The 21,292-nt window shown below is 43.0% G+C and overlaps 1 protein-coding gene across 3 annotated transcripts in view; it reads left to right on the plus strand.

Annotated features, from left to right (window-relative positions):
* Positions 1–21,292, plus strand: part of LOC148026964 (putative potassium transporter 12) — a 74,335-nt gene that overhangs the window by 21,605 nt on the left and 31,438 nt on the right. For all 3 annotated transcript variants that reach the window (XM_087691516.1, XM_087691517.1, XM_087691518.1), the window contains 2 exons: positions 1,078–1,128; positions 1,234–1,494. In XM_087691516.1, the coding sequence (XP_087547642.1) occupies positions 1,078–1,128; positions 1,234–1,494 (312 nt within the window). The remainder of the gene's footprint in view (positions 1–1,077; positions 1,129–1,233; positions 1,495–21,292) is intronic.

Genomic DNA, 21,292 nt, shown 5'->3' on the forward strand with positions numbered 1-21,292 from the left:
TCTTTGACTTCCTACCCTTGGGAGCATCTAGGGCTCTCACTTGCTATCAGGGCACCATCTGTATTGGTCCCCGTTTTACCTTTACTCCCCAAAGGAGGAGTTGTGAGTGTGTGCATGAGGAGTTGGCTGGGCACATTATTTTTATCAGTGTTGATTGGATTGTGCTTGATTTATTTGCCCTAGATTGTGGCTGACTGGGCATTTATGTGCTAGCTGACTTGATTATTTTATTACTTATAAGACGGTTGACTTTTTGCTGACTATCCCTATTTATTGGCCATTGCTCTCTCCTTTCCTGTCATTCAGTCATTGTCAGCATACTATCGTAGCTCTAGATCTTGTTGGAGAGAGGGAGCCAGTGCCAATGCCTACTCAGCCACTCACTATTGTGGTACTATCTCATCTTGGTATATGGATTCTATTTCCCTCTACGGGTGCCATGGAGTCAAACTGGATAGGGCCATCGCACTATGCTGGGCATGATGACCTTGATCATTGGGACCATGACTGAGGAACTCACACCATAGTCAGATCAAAGCCATTGTTGTGAGGCATAGGAGATGCAACCCTAGGCGCATCAATAGAGGGGCCTTATACCTCATTACGACTGGGATCATGTGTCGACCTTGCGATCCAGAGAGACAGCTGCAGTATCTTAGAACTAGATATCTTGTACATTCGGTTCTTAGATTTCGATAATTTTAGACATTAGTCTTATACTAGGTGCTATTTTTTAACTTTCATGAAGAGATGACATTAGAGATGGATGTACTTTGGTTTTTTCACATTGGCCCTCATTGGCCTACAAAGGCCTTTTGGAGAAGTTAAAATTTATCTTTTGTTCCTCCTTGTCCAAAACAACCAACGCCCCCCGGGGCCTGGGTCCACGGGGTGCCCAGCTGGACTAATCTGCTTCATCTCGATGTTGTCAATCTTCCTTGCACTTTCATTTTGGTCGAGCATTTGTTATTAGTGTCTGCTAGGCTGGCCTTCTAATTTCAGAAATTGCTTTCTCTCAATTCTTTCAGCTTCAATGAAAGGATTATATGATTTTTAACTTACTTTATTTTCTCGCAGTTATGTCTGCTGTAAGTGGCCTGAATGTGGCAGTTCCTGCTTTATCTCAAGGTGAGCTATTGGTAACCAAAACTACTATGCACATATTCCATTTTACTTGCTTACTATTATATGGATTTCTTTGCAAGTGGCTTAGACATAAGTGTTGTCTTGCAGATATACCAGTAGTGATTACAATTTTGCTGCTTATATTTCTGTTCAGTGTGCAAAGGTTTGGCACAGGCAAAGTCGCATATTTATTTGCACCACTACTGTGTGTTTGGTTTGCTGCTATAGCAATTATTGGGATAGGCAATATCATCAGATATGATTCAAATGTCTTTGAAGCATTCAATCCAGCATATATCTATTACTTCTTCAGGAGAAACAAGTTGAATGCTTGGCATGCTCTTGGAGGCCTTGTACTTTGTATAACAGGTAATTGGACATATATGATGCAGGTTTTCAATGTCATTATAAGCTTGAGTGCACCTTTTTTACTTTAAAATGTGAGAGATTTCAATCACTGTACCTCATCATAAAAATAGGTCTCCATGAACTTGTAAACACTTGAGCACTCATTGGAGAATGTGCTGACATGCTCACTGCGCATGCAATAACATGTAGTCTGATAGATGTGTGGAAGGTCCGGTAGAAATGGGGATAGCCTTGGTGGTATGTCACATGTGACATGAGTGCTAAGGTAACATATTTCACAAGATAATGCTGATCTATCTTATCCATGTGGTGAAGTTTATGGGCAAACTGCTACAGTCCAGAAAAAAGTCTCTTCTTATGTGATGTGCCACTGCACCTAAGATGCAGAGAAGTTTGCGTGTAAAATATTTATGCTATTGATATAGAACAGTTCTGTGCGTCCTTATTACATAGGTGGTCAAGTTAGAATGTCTCTCTCCTGCATTGAAGGGTTGCTCAAGTACTCCCACTTTAATCACTTGTCCTTCACAAGTTTGTTGTATCTAAAGGCTGAATGTGGCCCTCGCTAAAAGTGTTATATCATAGGCGTCCATCGCACAATTTGGCCCTCTCAAAGAGCTATATCTAACTTTACACATTTTGGTGGGTTCTCATCAGACTAGGTCACATTGACTGAAAATAGAATAGGTGATTAATGTGATAGGGAGGACCAGTGCACCAAGCAGTTGGATTCAGTAGCTGAGGTGACATCTGCGAGTTTGGTAGAGTCTATTTTCTCAGATCAGAAAGGCCAGAAATGCATTTTAGCATCAAAGATACTGGTGTCACAGAAGTAACATAATAGGAAAAGTGTTTAAGCAGTCCAGCAACACAAGGCCCACTTGTTCTTGAAGTTGATGAACATCTGTTAATCAGAGAGAGAGACCTCCAAGTCAAATCTCATTCAGCAAATTGTCCACTAATATCGCTACCTAAAATTTGCAAAGAAGCCATGTGTTTTTGATATTTTCCTCTATGAGTTAACCACCATTGGAGGACAGACCAAACTCTAAAATTGTACCCTTTTATGACAAGTAGCTCGACATTTTGCAAATGCTAATTGTAATCATGAAACTATTTTAGAAATAATTTTTAAGATAAAAGCAAGCTCAGACTAAAATATTCATGTTCTGACTTGCCTCAATGTGCTTGCTGTTAATGCACTTAACTCATTTTTTGTTTGGCCTTAGAGAACTCCCTGGGTGTTAGAAAAACACAATGATTATAAGTAGCCATCAAATGAGCAATGAACATGCTTTATAATATTGCTTTCATCGTCTCCTAGTGCTTTGTCACACTGTCTCTAGCTGCAAAGAGGTGTTGAGGACATGTATTTTTGCAAGCTTCACTTAACATGTGGATTAATTTGTAATCACACGTTTAAGTAAATGTTGCACATGTGAGGTGCAACTGAGGTTAGTGCAAATTAATGAGCCCAGGACCCAAGAGAATGAGTGGATGTCAAAGGCAAAAGTTGCAGCTAGTTATGTCGCACAAATACTAGGTATCTGGTGCCGATTATTGGCCTAAGTCATTTATTTGGCCATAAGTGACAGTTTGGTAACATTAGAGATGTGGCGTATAATGGTACTTAACGTCGATCTGATGGTAAAAAATGGCATAGGGACACTTGGGAGATGAAGTGGGCTAGCAAATTCAATAACAGGCTGATTAGACTATTTTTTTGGGCACCAAAATAATTATTATATTAAATTTTCAGTAATTTTGGAATGAAAATTAATATAATAATGTGGATTATGCTAGAAATTCATTTGGAAAGGTTGCCACTTGTTAAATTTTCTAAAGGGAGGTTGGGAAAAATGTGGAGAAGGTTGAGAGAGCAAAAACGGAAGCTTACCGCGAGCGAGAGAGAGAGAGAGAGAGAGAGAGAGAGAGAGAGAGAGAGAGAGAGAGAGAGAGAGAGAGAGAATCACTCATTCTCGGCTGAAAACGCATCGTGAGGAGCTGAAGCAACCATTGTGAGCTGAGTTTCAGGCATTACTAGCAAGCATTTGCAGATTTGGAGCAGTCGATAGTTGCAGAAGATCCTAGGCAGTTGGGCGATAGCCACAGGTTGAAGGTGTCAACAGATCTTCATTTATTGGTGTTGGGACAGGGTAGTAGCTACATTTGATTGATTTTTCAGTCATTTCTCGTGACAAAACTGAGAATTTTCTCTCTCCTTAGCATTCTCTATTATTCCCCTGCCATTTCACAGCCTTGCTTCAAAGATCTCAGCATTTGGACCCTTGGAGGCTGAGGGATTTCAGTTTTCTTTGCTGTGAACCCTAATTTATAGTAGAGATGAGGGTTCAGGAAGCATGGTAGTCATTGAAGATTCCAAGACTTGAGTTATTCATGGCTGAACATGATTTCAGCTGAAATCGGATGGAGAACTAGCTAACCATCAAATTTGGGGCATTTTCACTCTTCTCGAAGTGGGTGAAAGCCAATTGATTTTCCAAATCAAGGGGCAAATTAGATTGAAGACTTGTTGGTCACTTTGGACAACAAGGGGAGTTTGGATTACCAAGGGGGATTGGGAGAATCCCATTGTAATTCAATTTCTCCTTTAACAAAAGCTAAGGAAATACCGAAAGAGGCAACAATTTTGGGGTCGATTGGGTGTAAATTGTTCAAAGATTAGTAGGTAAATTTGTATGTTTAGTTTTGCAATAAATGCTTAGTGCTGTAATTTAGTTGTAATTAGGGAATCACTTGTGAAGAAAGACCCTAACACAAAAACACAAATAACATCGTAAGACAAAGCACAAATTGATAGAAGAACACGGTTAGGGTTAGGGCAACTTAGAGACAATGAACATAGAGAATGAATAAAGTGATATGACTATTGAATATACAATGCTCATGCAGTAAACACACTATGTAGTGAATGAATACTGTACCTTGAACTCCTGTATCTCAAGGATCAGGGTAGGGGTAATGAGCTAGAGTATGTGTCGTACTCCAAATGAATCCCGAAGTGTAGCAAGGCAGCCTTTCGATGTCGAACACCAACAAACGCAGCCAAGGAAGGTCGGTATCTGCTGTAGATGGCAATGCAAGAGAGAGAAAGACTAAAAACGCAGGCTCCAAGAGAGGAAAAATAGCAAACACAGGCTGTAGGAGAGAGAGACTAAAAACGCAAGAAAAATCAGCAGCAATAGAAAGCACGCTGAAATGTGATCCGAATAGTATGTGGTAGGTTGGAAACAGACGCCAGACTGTTGTAGGCAGCAATGGCCAGCTTGGACTGTGATGTCCTCCGCGTTCAGGGTGTGGGCAGCAAGCTAAAATACTTGAGATTCACAAAAACGAGATTAAGGCTGAATGGAGGGTAGCATACCTATTTATAGAAAGTTTGGGCCCTTCCAAGTGGGTTTGTGCTTATAGGATACGCTCTTTAGGAATGCATTTCTTTTTAAATAAACAAGGTTTTTTCCTTAATTAAGTATGTTTTGGGGTTGTTTAAGTGAAGCTAATGCATTTTTAGCTCAATATCTTCTCTTAAGCTCAACAATGGTGCCACGAAAAGTAGGTCAGTCAAGCCTATTTTTTTTCATTTTTAAATTTTTTTTTTAGCCCAAGGCATTCCACCCCAAAGGACCAGAGCATCGGACAAAGGGTGTGCGTTAGCTACCAAGTGGCCTACTAAGAATACTGAGGCGATGGTTATCTTACCAATGGAGCCCTAGTGATCACCCTAGAGAGGCAAGGGTATCGGACAAAGGGTGTACGCCGACTGCTTAATGGCCTACCAAGTCTTGCAATGGCGGATGGAATTACCTATGGACTTTTTTGTTTTGAGAGGGCTTTGTAGTCCTGATAGATTTAACATTAAGTGAGGGTTTTAAATCAGTTTTCGTCCTATTGAGTATCCATGCCCTAAAGGGGAGAGTGATAAGAGATGGTTGGACCTAAGACCTTCTCAAAACAGGTATACTATCTCTACCATTACTGGGTGTCCATGAAAAAGGAAAATGGTTAAGGTGTGGGTGACATAAATATAGCAAAGATGTGAAGCAAGCAATACAAGCAAAGCAAGCAAACAAGCAAGCTAGGGAGAAGTGGCTTGGAAACTGCCATGTGCAATGCCACGAATATGGTGGATCTAGAGTCAACCACTCCAAAAGACTGAAAAGGGATAAATGCGAACAGATGCATATTTACATGAATAGAATGGCAATGCACGGGGTAATGCAAAGGGAGATGTAAGATATCATGCTCACTAGATGCAACGCAACGGTGCCACTTGGACAATGTCCTCGCAGGGGAATTGTTCACTTGCCCAAGTGCCCTTTTACAATCATGTCATGCTGACAGGGTGGATGAAGTTATAAATGTCTATAAGTGCATTATAAAAGAATAAATGAATGAATGAATGAATGTCTAAAAACTGTAAGTATCATCACTGTCACTACATCATCCATGACACACAGACAGGCTTTGTCCAGGATAGGAGCATCCTAGACAATGTATTTACCTTTTTTGAGGCGACAGAGTGGGTTCAGCACAGTGGGCAGAAACTGGCCGTACTACTCTTGGATTTCGAGAAAGCTTATGACAGGGTGGACTGGGATTTTCTGGAGGGCACCATGGTGAGGTTGGGTTTTCCCCAGGCTTGGATTCGTGGGGTCTCCTCACTTTATAGATCGGCCACCAATAGGGTTCTCATAGGTGGTAGGCGAGGGGAGGAGTTTTGGGTGGAGAGAGAGGTCCGACAAGGCTGCACTTTGGCCCCGTACTTGTTCTTACTCTTTGCAGAGGTGATGTCTCACTTCCTCAGGTCACGTGTGAGCGGATTATGCGGCCTCCGACTTTTAGTGAGAGAGGAGACTGAGTTGTTAGACTCAGAGTATGCAGATGATACATCACTCTACATAGAGGACGATGAGTTGATGCTGGAGAGAGTGAGGCTAGCTCTTGAGGTGTTCTGTTTTGCAGCAGGAGCAAAAATCAACTGGCGAAAGTCGGTTGGTTTTCTCATAGACCCGTACTCTAGCACGGAGTGGGGCGTCCACTTGGAATTTAGATGGGTGAGCAGAGGGTAGACTGTTCGGTACCCAGGGTTCCAGGTGGGACTTGACATCACTCCCGCCTAGCAATTCTTCCAGTGCTCGATTCTATTTGGAGGAAGTTGACCTACTGGAGCACGGCTCGCCTCTCACTAGTCGGCCAAGCCCTGGTGGTTAACCAGGTCCTGCTAGCGACGGCTTGGTACATCGCCTCGTGTTGGTGCTTCTCCTCATCTTGCGTAGTGTAGCTTCACTGCCTAGTGCGGAACTTCCTTTGGTCTATGTCAGATGGTTCCAGGGATTCCAAGGCCAAGGTGGCGTGGGTGATCATCATACGGCATCGGTCAGAGGGAGGGCTTGGAATCATAGACCCAAAGTATCAAAGTATGGTCCACTTGGGCAAGCTAGTCGTCTGTGGCCTCACACTAGGAGGGCAGACCTAGAAGGTTCTATTATAGGAGGGTCTTTAGGAGGAGTTGAGGAGAAGGGAGATAGACGCATCGATACCCTAGGAGTGGCTTGTTCCCCCGATATGAGAGCCGATAGAGCCCGGGGAGGTATGGGCCGCTAGGTTTTCACTAGCAGGCATCCCCCTATAGGTGGTAGGTAGAGTGGGCGGCGTTCCACCTGGGACCTTGTTCACCGTACAGGAGGGGGGGTGTCTGGCTCTTGATAGAGGGCAGCAGGATGAGGAGATAGTTGTTTTTTCATGGAAGAGGATCTGGGTGGTTGGCCTTCAGGAGAAGACATGGGGGTTGGATCCTTTTGTCTTCTGGTAGGAGCTCAGGGAGTGGCACCTCTGGATTTGGGAGAGTAGGCCACTTGATGAGCTGGGATGGGATCTGAGAGAGTGGCTATGGCGAGCCACTGCGGTCGCCAAGAAGCCACCTAGCTTCTCAGAGTACACCGCCAGGATTGGCAGACATGTACTGATGTAGAAGGATATGGATTGGTCACCGTTATGTAGCAGGCACTGGGCGGAGCACTGCATCACAGAGCCTTTCTGACAGACCTTTTGGTGTTGCCTATGGGATAGATGGAGGCCGAGGAGGGTATCGTATTTTTTATAGCTAGTGGTATATGGAAGCTTGGCGGTGGGAAGGTGGCTTGCCCAGATGTAGAAGGAGGGAGATTGGAAGCGTTGCACATAGCAGCCTTTGGAAACCCCAAAGCATTGCCTTTGGTCATGTGAGGCGGCGTAGCTTGTGTGGAGAGGAGCATGCCGCATTCTTCGCCGTATAGCACCCAACCTTGGATGAATCTCATGGGGAGCTTTCTATTGGCAGGTGGTCATCCAAGGCCGTCACCTTTTGTATGACGTCGGGATGCAAGACACGATATTCATCATCGAGGCAGGGTCATGTGCAGTGGTCGGTATGGAGGCTCTACCCATTCGCCAGGTACTAGAGCCCACAACAGACCGCTCTGAGGTATGGGAGATCATAGGGAGTCCTACTGGTTGGCATATCTAGAAGGCGTGGTATCAGGAGGCTTTCGGCAGAGAGAGACTTTCAGTACATGCGACATTAGTAGCAGAGCTTTAGACCTCCATCATCCACTCCCTCTGCGGCCGATGGGATTAGGTGTAGGGCGAGTCCAGGGGTTGTTAGGAGCTTCGATGTCATTTCATGCGCACCTAGGGCGGCCAGGACATGTTTTTCATGATGCAGGCAGACAACCCCAGATGGCGATACACCCCCCCTCCATGGCTTCTCACCCCCATCCCCCCTGACTGCCTTGAGAGGCTTGTATACATGATGTATTTGTGACTTTCATTAGCTCCAGCTAGTCTGTTGAGCATGAACGCTCCGTTGTAATCAATTTTTTTGAGTAATATAATCAGCCACATTTTAGTTGTAAAAAAAATCATCATCACTGTTACTATCAAGAGAAGTAGCCGTCCCCTCTCAAACTAGAAGGGAAACACCCTCTCCGTGTCAATCTAAAGAAGTAGGGGAGGGTGTACCCAAGACGATATTGGGTAGAAGGTACTGAAGAATCGGCCGGTTGATCGCTTTGATCAAAATGTTTGCTAAATTGTTTGATGAATGCACAAACTCTAGGCGAATAGTGCCTAGCTCGACTTGCTCTTTGGAAAAGTGGAAGGGGACTTTCACATGCCGCGTCTGTGGTGTGATGATCGGATTGCCCGCAATGGCAATGGCACGCTGGTTGTCGCAGTAGACAATGGTGGGAGAGTCACAAGGGAAGTGAAGCGCCGCCACCAGTTCTTAGGTAGATTGCCTCAGTGGTGCCATTGAAGAGAGCCCTATACTTAGCCTTGGCCGTGGAAGCTGCCACCGTGTCTTGCTTACGGCTGGACCAAGAAATGGGAGCCGTGCTCAACGTGAAGAGATAGTCGCCATGGCAACATCGGGTGTCAAGATCTCTCGCCCAATCAGAATCAGTGTATCCTTGTAAACATAAACTAGAACCATAAGTGAGGCCATAAGAATAAGCACACCGTAAATAATGCAACACATGAAGACATGCAATCCAATGTGACATCCTAGGTGTTGTGAAATAGTGATTGAGTAAGCTAAGTCTGGTCTAGTAGAATTAACCAAAGAAGTTTTCCTATTTTATCATCAGGCGTGTGTGTGTATATACGATACCTGAAGACTCTGAAGTGGGTTATGATAGGCCAAGAGCCAAAGAATGCCTCGTACGGGATCTTCTAAGGAAGAGCCACAGTCAAGCACCGGTTGAGGATGTACATCGTAGTATTAGCAGCCTCAACCCAAAGGCGCTCAGGGAGCTTTGTTGCGACCAGCATAGAGCGTGCCATTTCCATGACTGTCCTGTTCCAATGCACTACGATTCCATTCTGAGAGGGAGAGTTGGTAGAGGTTAGTTGGCGAGAGATGCCATGCTGTTGTAGAAACTCAAAAAACTCGTGGGAGATGAACTCACCACTGCTATCACTCCTCATGTAACCAACACTACGACCCGTCTGGTTATGAACCACCCCAACAGCACCCAAGTAGAGAAATATGTGAAAGCATTAAACTTATGCTTAAGGAAGTATATCCATAAGTATCTCGAATGATTATCCACTATCAAAAAGAAGTACAACATGCCGTTCAAGGCAGCAATGGATGTGGGCTCACAAAGATCAACATGAATCAATCTAAGAGGCATCTCAGCTCTATGTGTAGACTGTTGAGAAAATGGGGTACGGTGCTGCTTTTCGAGCTGACATGCTCTACAGACATATCGAGCTAGCTTCAAGCAAGGAAGGCCCTCAACCATCTCACGGTGAGACAACTCATAAAGAGAGTCATAGCCAAGATGCCCTAGGCGGAAATGCCAAAGACGCTCATTGTTCATAGGCTGTCGAGTGGCTAATGCCTGGAAGCTATGACACATGGAGCCCTTGGCTGTTAGCTTGGTAAGAAAATGGGTCATGTGGTGTAGGCCATTAGGCTGTGCCTCACCGCAAGCAATCACTAAATTAGTTTGAGAGTCAAGGACCTTGATTGTGGTTGCTGTAAATAAAAGTGCTCGCCCCAACCAGCAAAGCTGCTGAACAGATAACAAGTTTACCCCAAGTTGAGAGACATAGTATACATTGTTCATCGAAGCAAGATCCAAATCCTTGTCGGTGGCAAAACTGACGCAACCTTGAGCCTGGATCTTGACTGAGGAGTAATTTCCTACATGGGTCTGCCCAGCCGGCTGCAGGGGCTCGGGTATGGAAGATGTCCTCTCTATAGGAGTCTTGTGATATGTAGCTCCACTGTTCACAATCCAAACAGGTGCTGATGTGCTTGGCTGTGATGAGTGGGTCTTTATAGTAACCTTGCTGGGAGGCAACTCATAGATGTGGATAAGACTTACACCGGATGTCTCTACCGAGATGATGTAGGCCTTTGCAGACTAGTTAGACAAGCCCTTTGGAGCTGAGATTGTTGTTGATTGAGATGGCTGACCAATGGCAGTGTGGGTTTGACCTTTCCACTACCCCTTGCCATCACTCTGCCTCCCTTGAGGGGGGTTACCCGACTGAGGGGTGGGGGTCTGTGACTTGGATTTTGGTACTGTGCCTCTTGCCTTTGATCGACACTCCTCGTCAAAATGGCCAGCCTTTTGACAATGTTGAGAATACCTATTCTTCTTAGGTATATTATGCCACTCGGGTTTGAGTTGAGACTGGGAGTTTCCTTGTTATTTCCTTGCTTGATTTTGATTTTGATTTGAAGTTTTATTTGGTTTACCCTTTCCTTGCTACCCCTTCTGAGAATGAGCAACAAGAGCCATTTTGAGAGATTATTCATATGAAACTGATCGAATAGTTGTGCATAACGCAATAGCTGACATTCAAATTCATAGAATGTGGGTTAATTGGATAGAGAAACCACTTGTTGCACAAAATTGAAGTATTTACGCGGCAGCTTGTTAAGAAACAATGTGACCTGATCTTCAAAGGACTTACGAGTCCCTATAGTGGAGAATACGGCAAGGAGATGACGATACTTAGGCAACTTGATTTTCAAGTCATCTCGGTCAGACATTTTGAAGTTCAGAAGCTCACGGTCAAGATTTATTCAATGGGTCCTATCTCGAGCCGCATAGTGGTTAATCAAGAGTGTCCATCGCTCTGACGCCAAGTCAATACTGAAGCTAAGAATGAAACTTAGATAATAAGCCGCGTATCAGCTCTACAATAGCAAAGGCATTCCTAGCCTTCCATGAGTGGACGGCCTCGTTGGGAACAAGTGCGCGATCGGGTTAGGTTCCAACCCTTGCACAAGATTCTATAGGTTTTGTGAGTCAAGGACATGTCTCATCAAGTTCGACCAAGTTATAAAGTTTGACCCGTTAAAACGAGTCTTGTCATTGAATGCATGCTTGGCGGAAGATGAGGTAGAACCATGAGGTGTCGGGAATGTGGGGTAAGATGGATGTGGAGGATAAGATGGTGGTGAAGGTGTGTGATAAGGAGGAGGAGGGGGAAGTGGTGGGTAGGCAGAAATAGGCTGTGAGTGTCCAACGAGTGCCGATTGATGTGGAGGCACTGGAACATGAATGTTTCCATAAGATGCTGATTGAGGTGGAGACATTGGGACATGTAAGCCCTATTCGAATTTCGGTTGGGACATAGCATAATGACCAGAGGGTCCACTAGGTAATGCCATGGAGGCAAACTGTGGCATCGACTGATTCACACTCTGGAGAGATTGGGGGGAATACCCAGGTTCCAATGATCCTGAAAGTGTGTGAGAAAAAGGTGGAACACCGCCGATTGAGGAAGAGATGAGGTTCTAACGGTTGTGTCTAAGTTTGAAGAACCCCCCGATGTGGTGAATGAAAACACATGTGATGCTACATGAGAGGCAACATGCGGTGCACTTAATGGAGGTTGAAAGGATGTGGCAGCGGAATAACAGGGTGGGATTGGAGGGAGTTTAAATGGATTTGTGATAGATGTAGGTGTGGGGAATAATGTCGGTTCCTTTTGTCCATTAAATGCATTAAATTGATATAATGATGATGAAGATGCATCTACTTCGTTTTGAAAGAGTACTCATAGTTTCTTGTTTCAAGTGCTTACCTGGTCTTGAGTTCATAAAGAGATATTTGTCTTCCTCATTACTCATAAACTAGAAATTGTTTTGCATATGTCCTTCATCATGAAAATCATCCATACCAATAGGAGAAGGGGAATCATCATTAATCATTAATAGAATTTGAAATGGTAGACATACCTGGCACTAGAGAGAATAAGTATGAAGGCAATGGAGTGTACTCTATGCTAGTTTCCACTTGCGGATGGAGAGTCCTAAGTGGAGATTCTGCCCTTCCTGCATGGTCAGTAGATTGATGCATCGAATCTAAAAGGTGAAATTTAGACTTACCTTCTATCTGCTGCTAGGCTTTATGCATCAAAGTGAGATCGTACTCAGATGCAATGATCTCGTAAGGTCGTGGAACTCTATGGTAGTTCGGCCATGTCTATCCTGATAAGTCTGTCCGGCCATGTCGGGAGCTTGTGAATCAAGCTGGGAGACCCACTCCAACTCGTACCTCGATGGATTTAGCTTGGATGTAAGAAGTGGTGTGGAAGTAGTATTTGAAGTTATCTACCCTTCTGTTGTTCTTGCTTCTTGTGTAGAGCTTTCAGATCAATGCCTAGGTTTCTCTTAGAGAATTCGGCTCTAATACCATGTGAAGAAATACCCTAACACAAATACAAATAACACCGTATGATAAAGCACAGTTAGGGTAACTTAGAGACAATGAACACAGAGAATGAATGAAGTGATATGACTGTTGAATATACAATGCTTATGCAGCAAACACACTATGTTGTGAATGAATACCATACCTCGAACTCCTGTATCTCAAGGATCAGGGCAGGGGTAATGAGCTAGAGAGAGTATTATACTGTGAACAAATCCCGAATCGTAGCAAGATAGCCTCTGGATGTTGAACACTAGTAAACGCAGCCAAGGAAGGTTGGATTTGATGCAGATGGCAATGAGGGAGAGAAAGACTAAAAACGCAGGTGAGGAGAGAGAAAGACTAAAAACGCAGGTTGCAAGAGAGAAAACATAAAACGCAGGCTGCAAGAGAGAGAAAGGCTAAAACCGAAGGACAAGTTAGCAGCAGCAGTCAGCATGTTGAAATGAGCTCTGAACAGAGTGTGGTAGGCTTGAAATAGGCGCTAGACTTTTGTAGACAACAATTGCCAGCTTAGTCTCTGATGTCCTGTGGGTTCAGGGTGTGGGCAGTAAGTTGGAATACGTGAAATCTGCAAAAACGAGATTAAGGTTGAATGGAGGGCAACATACTTATTTATAGAAAGTTTGGGCCTCCCCAAGTGGATTTGTGCTTATGGGATACATACACTCTCTAGGAACACATTTCTTTTTAAATAAACAAGGTTTCTTCCTTAATTAAGCATGTTTTGGGGCTATTTAAGTGAAAGTAATGCATTTTTAGCTCAACATCACCACCCATCTATTGAAGAAAGGCTAATTGGATGGTTCCATTGACGAGATACCATCAAATCCATTGAATTGGTGGGACTATGGCACTTGATTGCAACTTGGGATCATTGCAATCTTGTTGAAGTTGTTCTCAGTGGTGAATTACAGCAAGCACGTCTTCACACGGTGATATGGAATCAAGTGGAGAGGATGCGTCACTCTTTGGTCATTCACATGGTGAAGGGGAAAATCAATGAGACTAAACGATCCTGTAGGACCGTTTATTCTGAGCATTTGGTCAAGTGGAAAAACTGTCCAAAGACAGAGACAAGGTTGTCATGTTCGATGGCATCCGATTAGTACAGTCTGATGCTAGTACAATACTAATCAGACTAATAAATCTTGGATCTACATCCGATGAAAAAAAATCCATATAATTTTAAGTCTATGCTTAATGTTTGGACTTAAAACATAAACTTGGAGATTCAAGTCAAAAGTAAGTGCAGAAGAGAGTTGAAATAAGACTCAAGAGTCAAGACCCAAGGGTATAGTATGAATTATAAAACCAACAACTTTATCATGAGCCAAATGTGCAATCTCACATAAAAAGTATCTGCTCCTCTTGCAACAAGAGGCCTTCCAACTCCACAAATGTGAGGGGTTGCCCTCCCCTCCCAATGACAACATGAAAGAGGTGTGGAAACCAATATATGACTCTAGAAGGGAGTTCAGTGTAATGTTCACCAATTCAGTATCTTGAATAATCTTAACAACATTGAGCTGTTGCTCATGCCACTCTTGTATACGAGTAAGGTGATCCGTCATGCTATCACCCTCATCCATATTTACATTTGCCAACTCTTTGTGAAGATAGGAGATCCTGGTCTTTATCCGTGCTATAACTGTACCCTCAAGTTTGTCTCATGCTGATTTTGAGGTGTTACAAGACCGAGTGTGTGAAATGATAGCCCTTTCTACTGACAATGCTATCAAAGAAAGTGCTCGAGCATCCTTCGAATCCCATTTCCTCAGATCCTTCGTAGGAGGGGAAGGAGTGGCAGCAATACCAACCACCTGTCCTCGAGCATGACGTTGAGGTGTTTGAGGTGTGAGACCTCTTGGTTGCTGCAAGTCACCTGTAACATAGTCTCATAAGTCCTTTTGTAACAAGAAGGTTGCGGACCATAAAACTCCACAATGGGTAGTTTAAGCCATGAAGTTTGTCCTCCTAAGTGAGGACTCCAAGAATGTTGCTCTGATCATTATTTCCTTGATGTGCCATGCTAATGAATCAAAATTTGCAGCCAAATACTTCGATGCTGAAGTTTGGTGTGTATACTCCTCGGTAGTATAAAAAATACCACGGGATTATCAAACAGGTATGGAATTGTCACACAAATGCCAAAGTGCGCACAATGTCACCCAAATCAACACTTAGTAAAAAAATAATAACAATGCATTGTTGTACATAGCTATACCGCACTGCTTGTAATGGGTGCCCACAAAAGTACAAATTCCAGCAATTTAATACCGTTGCTCACCAAAGCAAAAGTTCCAAATTTCTTCCTGAAATTTTAAAGAAATTGAAGAAAGTTTTACATTGAATTTTTGCAGAATGTCACCTTGGGATGTGTGTCAATAGGGAGTAGTTGGAATATGCCTTGGGATGCATGTTGGAACTTCTACACCAAAAAGCCCCAAATTTTGTGCATAAATTTTAAGAAAATTTTGCAATGTTGGGCAGGCAGGTGTTGATCCGTGTGTTGGAGGCGGAATCGATGGAAATCTCCAAATTTTGGGTGCCTTGGAATGTGTGCGGGTGGTATGGATCAATTGTTGTGCGAAGGTGGAGCTCTAGGTGGAAACTCTCGTGGCGGATTTAGTGACTTGGTGGTTGCCATTGGTTGTAGGCAGGTGGACGTGGCGGCTTAGGTGGTGTTGCAGATTGGAGAGTGGTTTGCAAAGCAGGGTGTCAGGCAGACAGTAGGTGGTGCTTGTTATTAGGCACAGGCATAGGTTCACGGGAGCCAATCAGGTGCTTGTTGTGTGGCATAGAGCAAGGTGATAGGTAAGGTGCTGTGACGAGCAATGCAAGTGGTGCACAGGGCGGCGGCAGCTAGTTCAGAGAGTGGCATAGGAGAGGCAACGGGCTGAAAGGCAGTGGTGAAAGTGAAAGGTGTTGTCGACTGTAGCGGCCATGGCCAGTGACTAGGCAGGTTAGCTGTGGCAGGGGTGGCTTTGTTCAGAGCACATTGACCAATGGCGTAGTTGGGCGGGTGAAGGAGCAGGTCGTGACTTTTCGTCCTCGGTTGACGGTGGTTGTTTGGAATCTGTGTGTAGAAGCTGCTCTAACATCAAATGTGGGAAAATAGGACCAGCAATGGAGGGGAGAGAAACACGACAGTGATAATGAGCGAGCTGCAGCAAGAGAGTAGAGTGTACTTGTTGAATTGAAAAACAAAAAAGAGTGAAAGTACAACACTAGTTTAGGTCATTGATTGACCTAACCAGCCTTCCACCAACTAACTAGAGTTAGGCTAACCTACTCTAGTTTCAAGTGTCACTACTTTAATGTCTAAAGACATTAGGTACACACACTACATTGACACTTAAATTTTTAAGTGTCCACCCCACACAAAATACATTGGGCACTACCCAAAATTACCAAATTCTAACAATAGTGAAGAGAAAAGAACAGAAAGAACACAAAAGAACTTAGAGAAAATAGACTTGGGAAATGGAATCCATATACTAAGGCTCAAGAGTAGTATAAAGATACGGGCTTGTTGGGTATAAAGGCCCTTTACGCTCTCCCATGTATCTCTCGTGTATATATTACTTCACACACGTGAACCCACCCTAAGTGTACTGTATCCTAAGTATAAATACATTCTTTTATTCTTTGTGTACCACACTGGTACACACCTATCTGTCGACTCACTCTCACTCTCTCACAGTTCAATACTATTGAGCACCTCGATTAATGTGCCTCCCCTCTCTATGCTTCCGCTTCAACTCTACAAACTGGTATCAGAGCTACATGATACAACGTGGCAGTCACTGTACATAGTGTAGTCGTCGTCAGTGGGAGTAAGTAACAGATGCAGTCGACAAGTACAGTCTATAGTCGTAGGCAATCGGACTGTGACAGTAGTCAGGTCTAGGCAACACGTAGGCAAGTAGCGCAGACGTCAGACAGGGCCAGCAATAGGTCGAAAGGGGGGGTCAGTCGGGACCTGCTCGTAACTAAGACCAAGGCGACGCGTGCTGTGGGGCTCTTGGTCAGCGCGATAGTCGCGATTGATTGCTTGCTACAAGCGACAGGTGCAGGCAGGATCTCAGGTCACGCGGTTGCATGGACTGACGTTCGGGACGGGTCAACGGTCCAAGAAAATTTGGATTCATTTTATTTCCTCTCTTCTGGGTGTTCGTGCGAGCAAGCACAGGACACGAAGTTGTGCAAATCTACTCCTCAAAATTTAGGGCTTTTCCTTGATTTGGTGCCGGTCGACATATGTTTTAGTGATTCTTGACCTATAAATTGCAGACATTGAGTGCACGGGTCTCAAAATTTTTGGGGATTTTCAGATGCAAGTGAAAATTTTTGCTTGTTTGAGCCAATTTCTTGGAAATTGTGCACTCTTGGACCCTGAAAATTGGGGCTTTTGCAGAATTCGTGAAATTTCTGCAACATTAGTCCATACTTGATGCTTAGGAAAATGTATTGATGCAATTGGAGCAAATTCACTGCAAAAATTTTGGGGCTTTTCACATTGGTGATGAATTTTTTAGTCGATTTGAGATCGGACAGTGAAATTTTCAGCAGATTCATTACTGAGTGGGAGTTTTTTTTTAGCTTTGAATGCTTCAAATGTTGAAAAAGGGTAGCTTCTCTTGGTATATGTATTGCTAAATACTCATTATGCAGTGAAACAGTGGTAAATATAGCATTTGGGTATTATGGTGATGTATTACTGAAGTGGGAGATGCCTTTAATGCAAATGTATCAGTTTTGATTCAATCAATACTTGAGACTGAAATTGCAGCTAAACATATGCTTCTTGGACACCTTGGATGTACAAGAGTGTGTACTTGCTGTTACAATTCAGCAACCTTACTATTGGCTGAAAGCATTCAATCCCTTATTGCAATTGTGTATTGCTAAAGATGGTTGGTAGTGCATCTACATCTGACACAAAGAATCTCTTTGAGATTCGTAAATTTGATGGCAATGGTTTTGATCTTTGGAAAGATTGTATGCAGGGTATACTCTTTCTAAAGGATTGTGATGATGCTTTAGTAGAACATAAGCCTATTACTTTGTCAGATGAGGATTGGGCTAAAATGAATAAAACGGCCATTACTTACATTAAAATGGTTGGCACAGATGATATCTTGGTTGATATAAAGGGACTTGATACTGCCTATGTAGTTTGGAAGAAACTCAAGGCTACTTATGAGAATACAATTTCTGTTAATTAGGTACATCTCATGTCAAAGTTGGTCAACTTGAAGCTTGATGAGTCTAAGCTTGTCTTAGAGCATTTGAATGCTTTCACTAGTATTTTGAGTCAGTTAGAGGATGCAGATTTTCCAGCTTTTGATCCTAAATTGAGGGCTATCTTCTTGCTCATGACCTTGCTCGATTCATGGGAAGCATTGGTTGTGTCATTGAGCAATAACCCCAACTTGACATTTGATGGTGTACATGGCAAGTGGGAAAAATAGTGGATCAGTCTACTATGTAAGAGGAAGAACTGAAACAAGATCTAATGCTGCAAATAAAAACAAAAATAGCAGCAAAAGCAAGAAAAAACAACAAGATGTAACTTGTTATCAATGTGGTCGCCAAGGGCATAAAAAGCCCAATTGCAGGTACTTTAAAAGGGAACAAGAACACAAGAAGCAGGCTAATGCAAAAGGCAAAAAGAATGACAAGGATGGCAACTCTACCCCTAAAGAGACAGAAAAAGCAAATGTGGTATCTAGTGTTGTTATTGAGGAAATAAAAGAGGATAAAGATGCTGATTTGCTGGTTGCATTTTCAGATCCGCTTGCTATGACAGTGAAGATATGTATATCACTAAAACAAATGTAATAGATGCTTTGTTGTCGGCTCATGATGGTTTGTTACAATCGTGGATTGTTGACAACGGTGCTTCATTTCATGTAACTCCATCTCTGGAGTGTTTTTCTACTTATGCAGAAGGTAATCTTGGAAAAATCTACTTGGCAACAATCATGCATGTGATATTGAAGGAATGGGCACCATACACATGGCTATAGAAAATGGTTAGAAATTGATTCTTCATGATATTAGGTATGTACCTGGCATTAAGAAGAGCTTGCTTTTTGTTGGACAACTAGATAGCAAAGGTTACTTCACTACTTTTGGTGGTGGAATGTGGAAAATACAGAAAGGGTCTATGCTAGTCACTAGAGGTGGTAAAAAGGGGACTCTGTATTATCTCTACTGCAAGGCACTTCCTAGAAAGTTTGTTGTAATTGCTGAAGTACAATCACACATGGAGTTATGACACAAGTGTCTTGGACACATGAGCAAAAAGGGTTTGCAGGCACTTTCTTCACTTGGAAGAGTTGATAGTGATGATTGTGTTCGTGGTAAACATGTAAAGAGTCCATACTCTCATGGAGCCTCTAGGAAGGCATGTATCTTAGATTTAGTCCATTCTGATGTATGTAACATGTCAATAAAAACTTATAGTGGTTTTCGTTATTTTGTGTCTTTTATTGATGACCATTCTAGAACCGCACGTTATGTGAGAAGATTCAGTGCATGCTGTCCACAACTAATCTTTTGCAATCGTTTTGGGAAGAGGCACTTAAAAGTGCGGTGCATATTTGCAACCGATATTCACATCGTGCACTTGAAAGTGGCATCCGTGAAGAGGTTTGGTCTGACAAACCTGCTTCATATGACCACTTAGGGTCTTTGGCTGCGAATGCTATGTACATGTACCTACTGATAGCGGAACCAAACTTGACATGAAATTTCATAGAGGCATCTTCATAGGTTATGGCGATGAAGGTGAAATGGGCTATAGAGTTTGGGTTCCAAGCATGAAAAAGGTGCTACGCAGTCGGGATGTGGTATTTAATGAGTCACAGCTGCTGAAAAATGTCACATCTAATGACTCAGACAAAAAGAAAGTTAAATTTCAGCATGATTGGTTACTTGAGCAGCCATCAGCCACTGAAAATTCAGCTCCTTTTGATGCTGATTATGACAATCACGTATCATTATTGAGCCAGATGAAAATGGGCAGCAAGGGGAAGTTGAACATCAGCTTGAGCACCAAAATCAGCATGCTGAAAATGAATTACAGCAGCCTGAAATTGTATTACAGCAACCTGAACATGCAGTTCAGCAGCCAAAACAATGAGATCGTTGACATTCCCTTGGATGTGGATCCACCTGATAACACAGATCATTGGGTAAGAAGGTCTACACGTGTTAGAAGACCTATAGAAAGGTTTGATCCTTCTTTGGACTGCATTTTGCTCACAGATGAAGGTGAGCCTCTTACGTATAAAGAGACCTTATCATGTGAATTAAAGAAAAAGTGGGAGCTAGCTATGCAGGAGGAAATGAAATCATTGTATCAGAATGATACTTGGGATTTGGTTACATTGCCCAAGGATAGGAAAACCATTTCTAACAAATGGGTCTATAAAATCAAATGTGTGGATGGCAAACCCAAATACAAAGCCAGACTTGTGGCTAAGTGCTATACACAAAAGGAGGGCATTGATTTTCAGGAAGCGTTTTCTCCTGTTGTCAAAATGACCACTCTTTGAGTATTATTTTCCATTGTAGCATCTATGGATCTTGAACTTGATCAGATGGATGTTAGAACTGTATTTCTGCATGGTGATCTGGAAGAAGAGTTGTACATGAAACAACCCAAAGGCTTTGCTATACAAGGAAGGAGCATTTGGTATGTAAGCTTAAGAGAAGCTTGTATGGTTTGAAACAGGCTCCTAGACAATGGTATAAAAAGTTTGATGCCTTTATGCCCTCACATGGATTTAAAAGGAGTAGTGCAGATCACTGCTTATATATTAAGAAGTCTGACGATGGAAGCCTTATTATACTTGTGCTTTATGTGGATGATATGCTTATTGTTGGTAAGAATAAAAGCCAGATTAATGCATTGACAAGACAACTGAATTCAGCCTTTTCCATGAAGGATTTGGGTGCAGCTGAACATATTTTGGGCATGTGTGTAACACGAGATAGAGAGCAATAGCTCTATTTTCTCTCACAAGAAAAGTACATTAGCAAGAGAAAAGTACATCAGCAAAGTACTTGATCGCTTTTCTATGAGTGATGCTAAGCCTCTTGGTGTACCTTTTTCACCTTATCTTAAGCTTAGCAAAGCAGATTGCCCAAAAGATGATAAGGCAGCCAGTTCTATGAAGGGTGTTCCTTATGCTTCAGCTTGTGGTTCACTCATGTATGCTATGGTTGCCACTATACCTGACATGGCTTATGCCATGGGAGTTGTAAGGAGGTTCATGTCAAATCCTAGCAAAGCACATTGGGAAGCAGTGAAATGTATCTTGCGGTACCTTAAGGGCACACAAAGAAAATGTATTTGCAATGGCAAGGGTACATTAGATCTGTAGGGGTATTGTGATGCAAACATGGCATGTGACTTGGATACTCGCAAGTCTACTAGCGGGTACATCTTTACCTTGACTAGTGGGGTGGTTTCTTGGTGCTCTAGATTGCAAAAAATAGTAGCACTCTCTACCACTTAGGCTGAATAGTGGCTGAATATATTTCAG

This window comes from Lygodium microphyllum, chromosome 13 (genome assembly GCF_053477565.2).
Source record: "Lygodium microphyllum isolate KBCC chromosome 13, Lygodium_microphyllum_v1.1.10, whole genome shotgun sequence".
Taxonomy (NCBI): domain Eukaryota; kingdom Viridiplantae; phylum Streptophyta; class Polypodiopsida; order Schizaeales; family Lygodiaceae; genus Lygodium; species Lygodium microphyllum.